The 17,744-nt window shown below is 36.0% G+C and overlaps 1 protein-coding gene across 1 annotated transcript in view; it reads left to right on the top strand.

Annotated features, from left to right (window-relative positions):
• Positions 1-17,744, top strand: part of IFT80 (intraflagellar transport 80) — a gene marked incomplete at both ends in the record, with an annotated part of 87,442 nt that overhangs the window by 58,755 nt on the left and 10,943 nt on the right. Inside the window, 7 exons of the mRNA XM_084232583.1 lie at positions 2,096-2,259; positions 4,815-4,879; positions 8,485-8,620; positions 9,036-9,183; positions 12,658-12,829; positions 15,271-15,360; positions 15,465-15,637. Coding sequence (XP_084088709.1) covers positions 2,096-2,259; positions 4,815-4,879; positions 8,485-8,620; positions 9,036-9,183; positions 12,658-12,829; positions 15,271-15,360; positions 15,465-15,637 — 948 coding nt within the window. The remainder of the gene's footprint in view (positions 1-2,095; positions 2,260-4,814; positions 4,880-8,484; positions 8,621-9,035; positions 9,184-12,657; positions 12,830-15,270; positions 15,361-15,464; positions 15,638-17,744) is intronic.

Here is a 17,744-nt window from a genome sequence, read left to right as displayed (position 1 = left end):
CAGAGATACATATATACTTTAGACATATCTTTGAAGGATGGATAATTTGAAATGAAATGTCCATCAGGAGTGAATTAATTAAGTTAAATTATAGTATATCCATACCTTGTCTGCCATGAGTTGTCTCTGTGGATATAGGATTGCAAGAGAGTTTTTGCTATTTCTTCTGTTTGGATTGTTTTTTCAAGTTTATAAATGTTCAAAGGAAAAAAAAACCCATAAAATATTTATATTTTGATTTAATAAAAAACAGAACCCTTTGCTTTAAAATATATCTGTCAACACAAGTGAATTTCCTTTTTTTTCTATTTTTTTTTTATTTTTTTAAAGATTTATTTATTTATTTATACAAGCACTGGGTACAGTCAGAAGCGCAGGAGAGTGAGAAAATTCACCAGAGCCAGAGTGGGGAACAGAACAGGCAGACTTGACGAAATACACTGCTGAGGGGAGCAGCGTGTGCAGCAGGAGAGGTCTGTTGCGCCATGTGGGACCCTCGCCAGTGGCCAGGGATCGAACTGACGCTGCAGAGGCTGCGGGCAGCTTCGCAGCCCAGCACTCAACCGCTGCGCCACCAGGGGAGGCCCTAATTTTTATTTTTTTAATTAATTTATTTTTATTTTTTACATCACTGTTCATTTTTAAACAATATTTGCTTCCCCCTATATCCCCTCAGGTGTAGTCCCCATAGAGTTTCCTTCACCAATGCACCCGTGCACCATCAGTCCCTTGTGTTCCTCCCTCCCTCCCTCTCATCCTTCTCCCTCCTCCTCCTGTGCAGGATGTCTCTGATTTATAATTGTCCAGTTTTGCTTTGTTGTGTTTTGTACTGTTACTATTTTTTTACACTGATGTCTTATTTGGTTCCTCTATATTCCTGCTGTAAGTGAAACCATCCGATATTTTTCTTTTTCCTTCTGGCTTATTTCACTGAGCATAATTCCTTCTAGTTCCATCCACGTTGCTGCGAATGGCATGAGTTTATCTTTTTTGATTGTTGAATAATATTCCATTGTGTATACATGGCCACATCTTCTTGATCTAATCATCTATTTTTGGGCATTTGGGTTGTTTCCAGGTTTTACATATTGTAAATAGTGCTGCAATAAACATAGGGGTACAGGTGTTCTTTTGAATCAATGTTTTTGTGTCCTTTGGGTAGATCCCTAGTAGTGGAATTGCCAGATCGTATGGTAGCTCCATTTTTAGTAGATTGATGAACCTCCAGACAGCTCTCCAGAGTGGTTGGACCAGTTTGCACTCCCACCAGCAATGCAGGAGAGTTCCTTTTTCACCACATCCTTGCCAACATTTGTTGCTTGTTTTTTTGATATGTGCCATTCTTACTGGTGTAAGGTGTATCTCAATGTGGTTTTAATTTGCGTTTCCCTGATTATAAGGGATGTTGAACATTTTTTCATATGCCTGTTGGCCATTTGCATTTCCTCTTTGGAGAAATGTCTTTTAAGTTCTTCTGCCCATTTCTTGACTGGATTGTTTTTCTGTTTTTGTGGAGTCGTAACACAAGTGAATTTCTGATATGAAAATGTGGTTTTATATATGAGTGCATTTGATGATCATATTATTTTAAAGTCAAAACATCTTATTTTAATAAATGCTGACCGTGAGGTTAGTTTTTTGAGTCATGTATACTTTTTGAACTTTAATCAGCATTTAACTTCATCTTTAATGTAACCTTTAATTGTGAAATATATATTAGCATTATCTAGGCAATAAATAACATCTGGCACTAATGTCACCAAATTGTAAATGGTAAGAGTTTCTTATTGCCTTTTTATAGAGACATGCTTCTCTAGGAAAGAAAGTGAATGACAAGCATAAGGTAAAAGGAGTCAGAATTTTATATTGAATCATGATTATGGGCATTTTCATGTTTCTTCTCCTACTTCCATTAAAAAAAGCAATTAGCAAAACAAGCAATGCTAGGTTGTTTTTTTATTTCATTCTTTATATGTATATATTTTATTATTTAGTTGTAAGCTATGTTTTTCTAGAGGAAAAGCTATTCTCTAAATAAAAGGGAGAATATATTGAAGTCTCATTTGCAAATATATTTTTGCTCTTTATTTTTCAGACATTTTCTTCTTGTAGATGGTAGTGGTATCTATTTATATTCTTATGAAGGGCGTTTCATTTCTTCTCCGAAGTTTCCTGGAATGAGAACAGATATTTTGAATGCACAAACTGTGTCTCTGAGTAATGATACCATAGCAATAAAAGATAAAGCTGATGAAAAAAGTAAGTACATTTTTTATAATTTTCTATGTCAAATTTGCATGAAATTTTACACTAAAATTTTTTTTAAAGATTTATTTATTTATGGCTACAAGAGCTGGGTGTAGGCCAGAGGTGCGGGGGGTGTGAGAGGATTCACCGGACACAGATTGGGGAGCAGAACAGGCAGATTGACTGAAACACACTGCTGAGGGGAGCAGCGAATAAGACAGGAGAGGTCTGCAGCACCACGTGGATTAGCTCCCTAGCCTGGGATCTAACTCTTGCTGCAGTGGCTGCAAGTAGCTTCATAGTGCTGAGACTTAACCCCTTGTACCACCAGGGAGGTCCAACGCTGCAAAATTTTTTATGAATTAATTTTCCTTTCCCTGTTTGAAAGAATTATGAGCTTCCTAATTTGTTGTAAGCATGAATTAATTGAAGAACTATAGTTGGCACATTATATCCAATTAATGGAACGAATAGATATTGTCATAATATCAAAGCTATATGGTAAGGGGGTATCTTGATATATTTGGTTACTGTTGGTAGAGTTCAAAATCAAGTTTGTGAGAGAAAATGCACATTAATTTTTAAATTTATGAATCTAAGTTTATTCATAACATATTCCCTTTTTCTTCATTTGGTAATATGGTGAATATTGTGCGTCATTATACTGTTTATTTTCCACATATTCGTTTTAAATGCTATTTTTTTAAAAGATTTATTTATTTATTTATGCAAGAACCGGGGTACAGGCCAGATGTGCAGGAGGGTGAGAGGATTCACCAGAGACAGAGCGGGGAACAGAACAGGCAGACTGATGAAATACACTGCTGAGGGGAGCAGTGGGCGAGAGAGGAAAGGTCTGCCTTGCCATGTGGGACCCTCGCAGGCTGGCCAGGATTGAACTGGCACTGCAGAAGCTGCGGACAGCTTCACAGTGCTGCACTTAGCTGCCTGCGCCACCAGGGGAGGCCCTTAAATGCTATTTTAAATTAATGATTAGAAGAATATTATGTATAATTTTAAATTTCACATGAAATTCTAGACCACATTAATATATGTAAATATAAGTATGTCAGGTGTTTTGGAATTCCATAATAGAGTGATACCATTTTATGAATGCATTGCTATATCATAAATTCATTTTACCAACAAATATTATACTCAACAGTTAAACTTAACACTTATATATGCCTAGTCCTTTTCTAACAGTTGAGGATGTAATAGTCACCAGGACAGATGAATAAACAAGCAAATATGTAATAGTCAGCTGTGAAGAAAATAAGGTAGAATGAGGGAATAGAGAATGGAGGGGGTATGGGAGAATGGAGGGGGGACAGGAGAATGGAGGGGGACAGGAGAATGGAGGGGGACAGGAGAATGACCACATGACAAGCAAGTACATGGGTTCTGTGGTAGGATGAGCAGCCTATAAAAGGAACTGCCAAAGGGCCCTGGGACCAGGTCAACATGAACTGGGCAGAAAGTGGTGAGAGTGGAGGACAGAGAGAGAGAGAAGCAGGAATCAGATCATGCGAGCATTTGGCCATGTGGCTATGATGCAGTGAGAGCTCCACAAGCCAAGAGTTCTGTTTTGGTCATGATAAGTTTAAATGCTTAGACATCCAAGCAGTGGTGGGGAGGGAATAAAATAGGATTTTATTTTCTGACCCCAAGTCTAGGGGTCAGAAGAGAGTTGAGGACTAGAAATATAAATTTGGGAGTTATGGGGGGGTACAGATGGAGCCATGACACTGAAATCACCCAGGAAGTGATAAAGACAGAGTCCCAAAGATTGAGCATTATAATTTAGAGGTGGGTAAGAAGAGGAGGAGTCAGTGACATAAGGTGAGTTATCCTTAAACTCCAGTGGAAACATATTAAATGCTTGTTTTTCTCTGATAATATATAGTGCTAAAAACATTGCCCATTACTGTGACATGTTACCAAAAAAAATCCTTCCCTGACTTTAATTGTGTTAGTGTATGCCATGGAAGATCTAGTTCAGGAGCTAGGAAACTGTCTACCTTTTGAGTTTCCAATATTTTCAGATAGCATGATTTCTCATATTCATAGGAAACACAGTTTTCCTAAATAGAGCTCTTCTATCTTTCGTGCCTTAGACCTTCTCTGAGAGAGGACATTTGTTTATAAAAGATTTATCTGGTTGAAAAAAAGGAAAAGAGAGTAAAATAAAATATTATCTAGGTAAACAGATTTAAGATGACTGAGTAATTGCTAGTAATAATAATTTGGCAGTCAGATTTTTGTCTTTAGTGAACTTGAAAATCCCAATGGTTATTATGAATTGCCTATACTTTTCTTACCACCATATATTTTAAATGGGTTTAATAAAGTTTATGTTCCTAGCTGAATATACCTCATTTTAAAATTTTTTGTAGTTCTTTACATCTGAAGCATATTTTTCTTTTTTTTTCTCTCCCCATATTTTTTAAGCCTTTGATAATTCTGTGCTGATAGAGGTCCAGAGAATTAAATTTCTCATGAGAATTATGCTAATTCTACTGAATGTACTAATACACTAATGTTTTCTTTTTTTTTTTCCCATCAAGTAATCTTCCTCTTTGAGGCATCAACTGGAAAACCATTAGGTGATGGAAAACTGCTTTCTCATAAGGTATTGGACATTAGTTATTTCTAATGTAAACTGTCCCTACCTAATTTCATATAAAAATTAATGTTTTCACTTAATGAAAGCATTTTGCCTAGAAATGTCACAGTTAAAGACTAAGCACTAGTAAACACCAAAATACAAAGATGTATATGCAAATTAATTAGCTAAAGGGTGTGACTTACATGTCTATTGTCCATACTCTTTACTGCTTTTCAATAAAATGTTGATGAAACTTTCCGAAACGCTCAGTAAATAAAAATGTATTTATATATATATAGAAATATTTTGCAGTTTTCTCAGTGTCAGTGTTTTTTTTACATTTTAGGACTATATTTAAACTGAGAATAAATCTATAATGTATGAAAAGATTCTGAATTGTGGCTGTTGGCTTCTGATTTTTAGCCATCAAATAAACAAAAGGGGACAATTTATTGAGTTACCCTTCTAGTAAGTGATATGTAAAGGTCTAAAGATGCTTTTAACTTTATTATTCAATGCTGCCAGTCGAGTGTGACTCTGTATTTTGTTTTCTTTTTGAATTATTTTAAAATTGAATGTTACAAGTCCTCCCCGGTGGCGCAGCGGTTGAGCGCTGGGTTGCTAAGCTGCCCTTCAGCCTCTGCAGCGCTGGTTTGATCCCCAGCTGCTCCCCAGCCACCAGAGGAGGGTCCCACATGGCACGCAGACCTCTCCTGCTCCCCTCAGCAGTGTACTTCGGTCCTTCTGCCTGTTCTGCTCCCTGCTCTGGCGCTGGTGAATTCTCTCACCCTCCTGCGGGCTTCTGACTGTATCCAGTGCTTGTATAAAATAAATAAATAAATCTTCAAAAAAAAAAAAAGATTAAAAAAAAATTTCTTAAAAAAAAAAAAATGAATGTTACATTCCCATGGTTCAGAAAGCAAAGAGTATAAAAAAAAGTATGTAGTGAAAAAGTCTCTGTCCTATGCCTGTTCTTCAACACTTTTGTTTCTTTCCTCCAAAAAGTATCACTGCTCTTAATCTTATATATTCTTTAGGAGATTTTTGGTGCATATGTAAACAAAACTGATAGGTTCTTCTCTTCCTCTTCTACAAAAATGTAACATATAACTCTGCTCCTTGCTTTTCTCACAATACATTCTAGAGATCTTCCATATCAGTACATAAGGACTCCCCAACCTCTCCACCCCCACCATGGTATATATTTTATGGATATATCAGAATTGACTTAATCTGTACCCAAATGAGGCATCTTTAAGTGTTTCCAGTCTTTTGCTGTTAAAATACTTCCAAGATATTTTCTTACACAATGTGTTAATGTATCTGTGGTATAAATTTTGGAAGTATTGTTGCTGGGTGGAAGGATAAGAGCTTTTGTAATTTTACTAAGTATTGTCAAGTTACCTTACAAAGTGACTGTATCAATTTATGTTCTCACAACTAATTTGTTGCCTGTTTCCCTACACTTTCTCCCTTATAATCATTTTATTTATTTATTTTTTTAATTTAAATTTTATTTTTATATTCCCATACAATTACAACCCCCTTATTTTGACCCCAAGCCCTCCTTTCCCCACCCTCCTAACCCCCATAGAGTGTCTCTGGTTCATAGTTATTTGTTGATGTTGATATTTTCTTTCTTATAGTTATTCTTTTTCCTGGTCCCTTCTTTAAGTTTTCTAGATTCCTGCTATGAGTGAGGCCATCTGGTATTTTTCTTTTTCTTTATGGCTTATTTCACTGAGCATGATCCCTTCCAGTGCCATCCATGTTGCTGCAAATTGCATGTGTTTATCTTTTTTTGAATGCTGAGTAATATTCCATGGTGTATATGTACCACATCTTCTTGATCCAGTCATCTATTTTTGGGCATTTGGGTTGTTTCCAAAGCTTAGCTATTGTAAACAGTGCTGCTATAAACATAGGGGTGCAGGTGCTCTTTGGAATTGATGTTTCTGTGTCCTTTGGGTAAATACCTAGGAGTGGAATTGCTGGATCATATGGAAGCTCTATGTGTAGTAGGTCAAGAAATCTCCACACAGCTCTCCATAGTGTTTGGACCAGTCCTTATAATCATTTTTAATCAAGAATATATAAGCAGATTTTTTTTTCTTTTCAGCAGGACCAAGTATATTAAGAGGAAGTAAGTTTCTCAGTTTTTCAAATTACAGTTATTATTTTGTTAGTAGGATTGAAATGAGAGTCATTTAATAAAGTTTAGTAAATGGTTCTGTTAATGTGATACTTCTTTTTCCAGAACACTTTTCCTAAGTACAAAAAATTCCAACCTCATTATTGTAAGAATGGCAGTGACTTCCTCATCACACCTCACTCAATTTCATAGAACATTTATCTCTCTTTATCTTATATATATAGAAATTTTAGCATTCTATAAAATAATAGAAAAAAATTAATGTACTTTGTTTTATACACAAAGAAACTAAACCTCAAGACTTACCCAAATGAATAGTGGAACCAAAATAAGAATTTAAGTCTCTCTTTTTTTTAAAGATTTATTTTATTTTATTTTATTTTAAGATTTATTTATTTATTTATTTATACAAGCACCGGGTACAGTCAGAAGTGCGGGAGGGTGAGAGAATTCACCAGTGCCAGAGTGGGGAACAGAACAGGCAGACTGATGAAATACACTGCTGAGGGGAGCAGCGGGCGCACCAGGAGAGGTCTGCGCGCCATGTGGGACCCTCGCCAGCGGCTGGGGATCCAACCAGCGCTGCAGAGGCTGCGGGCAGTTTTGCAGCCCAGCCCTCAATCACTGTGCCAGCAGGGGAGGCCCTAAAGATTTATTTTTTATTTATACAATAGCTGGGGTACAGGCCAGAGACACGGGAGTGTGAGAGGATTCACCAGAGGCAGAGCGGGGAGCAGAACAGGCAGACAGATAAAAAGCACTGCAGAGGGGAGTACCTGGCGAGACAGGAGAGGTCTGCGCACCATGTGGGCATCTCCCTGGCCAGCTAGGAATCGAACCCATGCTGCAAAGGCTGTGGACAGCTTCACAGCACTGTGCTCAACCCTCTGCACCAGCGAGGAGGCCCTCAAATCTCTCTCTTTTTAAAGAAAAATTAAGTAGCGTGGAGACAGGGATGAAGGTTCTAATAAACATGAAAATGCTTTCATATCCTGCTACAAAGAATGACCCAGGAGGAATAGGAAAAAAGTGTACACAGTTGGTGTGTACAAGAGCAAAAGTGGGTTTAAAATTATTTAATAGGCGTAGTGGTTGAGCGCTGGCTTGCGAAGCTGCCTGCAGCCTCTGCAGCACTGGTTTGATCCCCGGCTGCTCTCAGGCCACTGGAGGAGGGTCCCACATGGCGAGCAGAACTCTCCTGCCACCCGCTACTCCCCTCAGCATGTACTTCGGTCCTTCTGCCTGTTCTGCTCCCCGCTCTGGCTCTGGTGAATTCTCTCACCTTCCCTGCGCTTCTGGCTGTACCCAGTGCTTGTATAAATAAATAAAATTATTTAATAGGGACATTTTATCACTATAAGCAGAAGAGTGAGATTTGATCTTTAAATAAAAAAATGTTCTTATAATTAAATAATTTAAGTGATCTGATGTCAAACACTAAAACTAATCCAGTGTTTTCATTTTTTTTAAATTACAGAATGAAATTTTGGAAATTGCACTGGATCAAAAAGGACTTACCAATGATAGAAAAATTGCTTTTATTGATAAAAATAGAGATCTCTATATCACCTCAGTAAAACGGTTTGGGAAGGAAGAACAAATTATCAAACTTGGTAAAATAATTTTAATACATTTTAAATTGTAATAACTTTAAATTTTCTTAGTTCATCCTTTCTATCATATATTCAATATCTTGCTTCCTTGAATGTATCAATAGTAAGTTCGTCTCATAACATTTCCTCTTAGTTATTTAACTCCATTTTAATAGTTACTCTTCAGCTGCTACAGCTAAACTGGCATTGAAAGATTTGCATTATATTAAAAATATAATGGCTCAAGGTAGAATATTCAAATATTTCTATAAGTTCATATGCAAACTTTTTATGTTTTTACCATTATATAGTCAGAAAATAATATCATACCTGTCAGAAATTAGATGGGCTCTTGTATGTCAGCTGATTTCAAAGATATATTTTTAATACTTAATATAGTGGAACTAATAGGACTTTAATGCTTTTTAAAACAAAGGAACAATGGTGCATACCTTGGCATGGAGCGATACATGCAATATCCTTTGTGGACTTCAGGATACTCGATTTACTGTGTGGTATTACCCCAACACGGTTTATGTGGACAGAGACATTTTGCCTAAAACACTATATGAGAGGGATGCAAGGTAATATCTTACTGCATGGAATTCTGTTTATTGTGGTAAATAAAACAATGCTCTGCAGGATAGTCTTTCACTTTCTTGCTCACTTTAAATACATTGTTTAGTTGATGCTAGCTTGAGATTTAAATGATGCCATCAAGTTGTGATTGTTGTATAATATGAATTATTTGTTCCTTATATGAATATAATTTTCAAGGTTAATGTTACTTAATGGTAACTCAGGTTTTTTTTTTTAATGTCATTTAGTGATTTTAATATAGGCACTCAATATTTTTCAGTGATGTCTCCAACCTTGTGATAGTCTACTCCATCCCAGATTGTGACTGATCTTAAGGCTTTCAGGAATGTCTGTGTCTCTACAATTGAATTTCTAAATTAATGTTAAGATTAAAAAATACTTATAAGGTTACTAAAAAGTTTAATTTTGTATGCATTGGAAAATCAAATAAAATTCATATTTCTAAATTTTTTAAGAAATAGGGCATCTCCTACTCTTGACAAATAGGACTGTGAATGCTTCTCAATTACAAATCTTAGCTTAATTTTCAAATATGAGTTCATTTTCAATTTTCAAGTTCATAACCTTAGCAAAACCAGAAGTGTCATTTTATATATTTAAACTAATTAGAAGTTAGTCTTTTCATTTAAAGTGTACATCTGTGAACACTGATGCAAAAATCCTCAATAAAATTTTAGGTATCAGAATCCAGCAATGTATCCATAAGATACTTCACCACAACCAAGTAGGATTCATTCCAGGGACATAAGGATGGTTCAACATCCGAAAATCAATCAACATTATCCAAAACATCAACAAAAAGAAATATAAAAACCATATGATAATATCAATAGATGCCGAGAAAGCTTTCGACAAAGTGCAACACCCATTCATGATAAAAGCCCTTGAAATTCTTGGGAAACAAGGGACATACCTCAACATCATAAAGGCCATATGTGACAAGCCAACAGCCAGTATCATTCTCAATGGTGAAAAGCTGAAAGCATTTCCATTAAGATCTGGAACAAGACAGGGATGTCCACTGTCACCACTGCTTTTCAATATAATACTGGAAGTCCTAGCCAGAGCAATAAGACAAGAGAAAGACATACAAGGAATCCAAATAGGAAAAGAAGAAGTCAAACTATCACTATTTGCAGATGATATGATAATATACATAGAGAACCCCAAAAACTCCACAGAAAAACTAATTCAACTCATCAATCAGTTCAGTAAAGTGGCAGGATACAAAATCAACATGCAAAAGCCAGTAGCCTTCCTATACACAAACAATAAATCTGAAGAAGAAGAAATCAAAAAAAAACCATCCCTTTTATTATTGAAACAAAAAAATCAAATACTTGGGAATAAATCTAACAAAAGAGGTAAAGGACCTATACAAAGAAAACTATAAAACATTGTTAAAAGAAATAGAAGAAGACACAAAGAAATGGAAAGACATCCCCTGCTCATGGATTGGAAGAATAAACATTATTAAAATGGCCATCCTACCAAAAGCAATATACAGATTCAATGCTATTCCAATAAAAATTTCAATGTCATTCTTCAAAGAAATAGAACAATTATTGATGAAATTCATATGGAATCACTAAAAACCCCGAATAGCCAAAGCTCTCCTGAAAAAAAAAAGAAGGGAATGCAGGCATCACACTCCCAGACTTCAGACTATACTACAAAGCCATAATCATCAAAACTGCATGGTATTGGAACAAGAACAGACATACAGACCAATAGAATCGAATAGAAAATCCAGAAATAAACCCACAGATTTATGGTCAACTAATCTTTGACAAAGGAGAAAAGAATATGCATTGGAGCAAAGAAAGCTTGTTCAATAAATGGTGCTGGGAAAACTGGGTCGCTACATGCAAAAGAATGAAGCTTGACCACTACCTCACACCATACACAAAAATCAACTCAAAATGGATTAAAGAACTAGACATAAGACCTGAAACCATAAAATACATAGAAGGAAATATAGGCGAAATACTACGTGATATGCACATCAAAGACATCTTTACAGACACATCACCCAAAACAGTGATAGTGAAGGCAAAGATAAACAGCTGGGACTACATCAAATTAAAGAGCTTCTGCACAGCAAAAGAGACAATAACAAAAACAAAGAGAAACCCCACCAACTGGGAGAACATTTTTGCACACAACACTAATGATAAAGGACTGATCACAAAAATCTACAAAGAGCTGATGAGACTCAACACAAACAAAGAAAATAATCCAGTCAAAAAATGGACAGAAGAGCTAAAAAGAAACTTCTCTGAAGAGGAAATGCAAATGGCCAACAGGCAAATGAAAAAATGTTCAACATCACTTGCAATCAGGGAAATGCAAATCAAAACTAAATGAGATACCATCTTACACCAGTGAGAATGGCACATATTAAAAAAACTAGCAACAACAAATGTTGGTGGGGTTGTGGAGAAAAAGGAACTCTCCTGCACTGCTGGTGGGAGTGCCTACTGGTCCAACCACTATGGAGAGCTGTGTGGAGATTTCTTGACCTACTAAACATAGAGCTTCCATATGATCCAGCAATTCCACTCCTAGGTATTTACCCAAAGGACACAGAAACATCAATTCCAAAGAGCACCTGCACCCCTATGTTTATAGCAGCACTGTTTACAATAGCTAAGCTTTGGAAACAACCCAAATGCCCAAAAATAGATGACTGGATCAAGAAGATGTGGTACATATACACCATGGAATATTACTCAGCATTCAAAAAAGATAAACACATGCAATTTGCAGCAACATGGATGGCACTGGAAGGGATCATGCTCAGTGAAATAAGCCAGAAAGAAAAAGAAAAATACTGGATGGTCTCACTCATAGCAGGAATCTAGAAAACTTAAAGAAGGGACCAGGAAAAAGAATAACTATAAGAAAGAAAATATCAACATCAACAAACAACTATGAACCAGAGACACTCTATGGGGGCTGGGGGGTGGGGAAAGGAGGGCTTGGGGTCAAAATAAGGGGGTTGTAATTGTATGGGGAATATAAAAAATAAAATTTAAATAAAATGTGAAAAAAAATAAAGTGTACATCTGTTTATGAGAAAATAATCTTGAAATTCAGCTTAATTTTTAAGTTTATACTTTTCTGCTTTTAAAAGCTGATGCTAAATGATGTAATTATTTGTGTGATATACCTTAGATTTAGAAAAAAAGTTCATTTCAAATACTTTAGGGAAAAGTTCCCAAATATTAATGACTTTTTGCTACTTTTAAACTGTGTTTTTGCTCCAAGTCTACATAGCAATGTAGAGTCAGATGTTTATGTGTATATATACATTCTCCCCAGTATTAACTTTTTAGGGGGTGCATTTTGTAGGTTGGAGAATTCATTTGCATATCAGGGGTCACTCTCCAAAAGAACTTGGGAAACTATGAAATATTTTGTTCATAATATAAACTGCACTTTGCTTTATTCCACAGTGAATTTAGTAAAAATCCTCATATTGTGAGTTTTGTTGGAAATCAAGTAACTATCAGGAGATCTGATGGCTCACTGGTTCACATCAGCATATCACCATACCCTGCTATTCTCCATGAGTATGTGAGCAGTTCAAAATGGGAAGACGCTGTGAGACTTTGTCGCTTTGTCAAGGTGCTTTACATTTCAGGTCCATAGCGGTGTATATATTGTGTTGTAGTTTACGCAGTGTCTTTGTGCAAGGTGAGAAATAATAGTTAAGACTGGAAAACTTGCAGATGGAATTATGTCTTTTCTTAACAAGTAAAGATGTGTGATCCGGGGACAAATATTGCTATGTGATTTACTCTCTGAAGAAGGTATAATTTAAATGGATAATTTTTCCATACTAGTATAGATAAAAATCTTCTGTAGAGCTTTTTAAAGTCACGTTTCCCAAGTTCTACCTGCCACGGAGATTCTAATTTATTGGATCTGGATAAGACAGGGGCATATTTTATAAGTTCCTCAGTTATTTGTACAGCTAAGGTTAATAAACTTCTTTCAGTCAGCATTTCCAGCTTGGTTGAATCCCGTATTTTTCAAACATGTTTGAACTCTTTTTTACATTGGTCAACATCCCTTAGAATACACTTTGGGAAAACAACTTGTAGATGTTTTTTCCTTCCAATGGTTGTTTGTGACATTGTCTCAATACCTTACCATTCCTCTGGTTCCCTGTAAGTTACATTCTTTGACATCACATCGAAAAGATAGGGTTTATAACTAAGTTATCTTAAAAGTTGTTAGCTTAGGGCCTCCCTGGTAGCACAGTGGGTTGAGCGCAGCACTGTGAAGCTGTCTGCAACCTTTGCAGTGTAGGTTCAAGCCCTACTGGCTGGGGAGATACCCACATGGCACGGCAGACCTCTCCTGTCTCACCCGCTGTTCCCCTCAGTGGTGCTTTCGGTCTGTCTGCCTGTTCTGCTCCCACTCTGTCTATGGTGAATCCTCTCACACTCCTGTGCCTCTGGCCTGTACCCCAGCTCTTGTATAAATAAAAAATAAAATCTTTAAGAAAAAAATTATAAGCTTAGAAATAAATCTTTGATAAATAAAAATGAAAATTTTCAAAACCTTATTTTGTTGAATATCCAATGTATATATTTTTTTAATTTTTTTTACATCACTGTTCATTTTTAAACAATATTTGCTTCCCCCACCCTCCAGGTGTAGTCCCCATAGAGTTTCCTTCACCAATGCACCCATGTACCATCACCTCAGTCCCCTGTGCTCCTCCCTCCTTCTCTCTGATCCCTCTCCCTCCTCCTCCCCTGCAGTATGTCTCTGATTTATAATTGTCCATTTTTGCTTTGTTGTGTTTTGTACTGTTATTATATTTTTTACACTGATGTATTATTTGGTTCCTCTATATTCCTGCTATAAGTGAAACCATCCGATATTTTTCTTATTCCTTCTGGCTTATTTCACTGAGCATAATTCCTTCTAGTTCCATCCACATTGCTGCAAATGGCATGAGTTTATCTTTTTTGATTGCTGAATAATATTCCATTGTGTACATATGCCACATCTTCTTGATCTAGTCATCTATTTTTGGGCATTTGGGTTGTTTCCAGGTTTTACCTATTGTAAATAGTGCTGCAATAAACATAGGGGTACAGGTGTTCTTTTGAATCAATGTTTTTGTGTCCTTTGGGTAGATCCCTAGGAGTGGAATTGACAGGTCATTTAGTTGCTCCATTTTTAGTAGACTGAGGAACCTCCAGACAGCTCTCCATAGTGGTTGGACCAGTTTGCATTCCCACCACATCCTTGCCAACATTTATTGTTGCTTGTTTTTTTGATATGTGCCAAAACCTTATTTTTTGATGATTTTATCTATTTTCTTCCATTTTTATTTACATATTTTTACATCATTGTTCATTATTTTAAAATGTTTAATTTCTCGTCTCAGGTGTTGTCCCCATAAAATTACTATATCCAAGACACCGTGAACCGTCACCATCGTCTCTTGTGCTCTTCCCTCCCATTTTTACCTCTTTCTTCCCCTCCTACCCTACTGAATTTATAGTTTGCCTGCTAGTTTTGTCTTTTTTTTTCCTGATCCCTTGTGTGGATTCCCTGTGTTCCTCCTATAAGTGAAACCATCTGATATTTTTCCTTTTCCTTCTGACTTATTTAACTGAGCATAATCCCTTCCAGTTCCATTCATGTTGCTGTGAATGGCATGAGTTTATCTTGTTTGATTTCTGAGTAATATTCCATTGTGTATATATACCACGTCTTTTTGATCCATTTATCTGTTTTGGGGCATTTAAGTTGTTTCCATATTTTAGTTATTTTAAATAGTGCTGTAATGACATAGATGTACAGCTTTCCTTTTGAATTAATGTTTCAATAACTTATTTAAATGAAGTTCTCTGTTATTAATAATCTTAACAGAGTAGCCATATGAATTTCAATATCTTAATTTATTATCAGATTTTTTTAAAGTGTCCTACTCGGTCATTTTTATTTTTTAGTTAAAATATAATTTCTTTTTTTTTTAAATCACTGTTTATTTTAAGGCAGTACAGCAATGTAGCTGAGATAATTGTTCTCATGTTTCACTTTAGGAGCAGACCATGTGGGCTTGCCTAGCTGCTATGGCAGTTGCTAATCGAGATATGACTACTGCAGAAATAGCCTATGCAGCAATTGGTGAAGTAAATAATGTTTAATTATGTGTATCTGTGTGTGTGGTGTGTTTCTTAACCATAATTTGTTATATTTCTGTTACTAGCAGCTATATTTCTTCTCTTTTTTTTAGATTGATAAAGTTCGGTACATCAATTCTATAAAAGATCTTCCATCTAAAGAATCTAAAATGGCCCACATATTAATGTTTAGTGGCAACATACATGAGGCTGAAATAGTACTACTTCAGGCTGGCCTTGTTTATCAAGCAATCCAAATTAATATTGATCTCTACAACTGGGAAAGGTAATAAAAATGATTTCATCATTTCCAAAACCTGATTAGTCTTTATGTATTATATCTACCACTTAGTAACTTACATTTTTTGCTATATTTAATAGTTTTCTAATGCCACTGAAGTATTTATTCACCTCTATATTGCGAGTAGTTTACCGTTAAAAGTGTATGTCTTCTTGAATTGTGTTTGGTTAGTTGTGGTGAAGAATAAAAGAAAGTCTAGGCTGTCTGAAATTTCTGATTTAAGTAACTGCATAGATAGTCGTTCTAATATTAGCAGATTTGGAAGGGAATAAACTGAGCTTACTTTTAGGCTTGTTGGATTTGGAATCTTTGTGAAGAGATATGTGATAATGGTTGATTAGTGGACCAGAAACTCATGAGAAAGATTTGGAGGTGTAGGTTTAGGAGTCATCAGCACATGGATGTTAGTTGAACCAGAGGAGTGGATGCTTTTGCCTGGGGATTGTGTGGAATGAGAAGGCATCAAATATTTATAGGATGGATGAAAGAAGAGAAATCTGCTGAAAGATTGGGGTAAAGTCAGTCAGACAGGCAGAGAGAAGAACCAAGACAGGAAGAAGGATGATTGGATTTTCAGTAAGGAGTGGCGAGTAGTAACCTCCCCCACTACAGTTTGCTTCGGGAAAGAGTGCTTTCTAAGAGTAGAGTACTCCTCTTCTCTATGACATAGGTTCCTCTACTCATTGTCTCTGGTTTGTGTCTCTCTGTGAAACTTCATTAGATTTAGTTTTTTGGTTTTTTTTTTTACCCTTTTGGCAGGACTCCATCAGCGGTGGTATTACAGATACTTTCGTAGTGACTGTTTATCTTTTTGTGATGTTAGCAGGTATTGATGCACCCAGATTTATTCATTTGATATTCTAATTCTGACCTTCTAGAATTCTCGAAAGAGAGAGTGTAAATATTGGATGATAACTATTAGGCTGCTTTTAAGACCTTGAATTTCTATGTGTTTAAATCCTTTAGAAAAGAACAGATTTTATTTTGTTAATATATGTTATTACATTTGAGAAGCAGATTTTTTTTTAAATTTGTGCTACATCATTTATTGTTTATTTATTTGTTTGTTTGTTTGTTTATTTATTTATTTACTTATACAAGCACTGGGTACAGTCAGAAGCGCGGGAGGGTGAGAGAATTCACCTGAGCCAGAGCAGGGAGCAGAGCAGGCAGAAGGACCAAAGTACACTGCTGAGGGGAGCAGCGGGCGGCAGGAGAGGTCTGTGCGCCATGTGGAACCCTCCTCCGTTGGCCAGGGAGCAGCTGGGGATCGAACCTGCGCTGCAGAGGCTGAAGGGCAGCTTCGCAACCCATCGCTCAACCGCTGTGCCACCGGGGAGGCCCGAGAAGCAGATTTTTGCTGGTTTATGCTCTATTATTCATACTTGAATCTGAAAATTGCCTGCAGCCTAGTAAGATGCAGCCCTTAAAGATATAGGTAGCAAATTGTCTACTTGACATTCACTTTGAGAATTTGTTGGTAGCTGTTCTCAAACAGAAGTTAAAAAAGGTAGAAACTAGAAAGAAACACTGCATATACATGCACTATAATATTTATGTATTAATAAAAATAATTTCTCTACTTCTAGTTATACAAAGTGATTTTGATTCATTCCGGTTAAATAAAAAAAATCACTGTGATGTTATAACATCTTTTTATATAACTTCCTTCTATTTAAAAATCAGAGAAGAAACATGGATTTATTCCAGCTCCATAATCTAATGTCACATTTGTTTGGTTGCCAAATAACCATTTTAAAGCTAGAGACGCGCTGTTCCCATAACCCTTATATAATTTAGAGTGAATTCCCTCCTAAATGCGGTAAGGAAACATTTTTTATGCAGTATGTGTTTTAAGAGAACATTTAAAATAGCACATTTCATTTGAATGGTTACCTTTACACATTGCTTTCAATCAGATTATTAATGCATATTTTATAATATTATAACTTTAATGATAATCTCAGTATCTCGTGTCTAAATGCAGAATTATACATATTCTATCTTTTCTATATACTTAAATGTATTGATATTCCATAACAAAGTATCTTTTTGAAATGTTTTAAAACCCCAAACCCAGAATTAATGCTTG

This window comes from Talpa europaea, assembly GCF_964194135.1.
Source record: "Talpa europaea genome assembly, chromosome: 4".
Classification (NCBI taxonomy): domain Eukaryota; kingdom Metazoa; phylum Chordata; class Mammalia; order Eulipotyphla; family Talpidae; genus Talpa; species Talpa europaea.
This window is presented reverse-complemented; position numbering and strand designations above follow the sequence as displayed.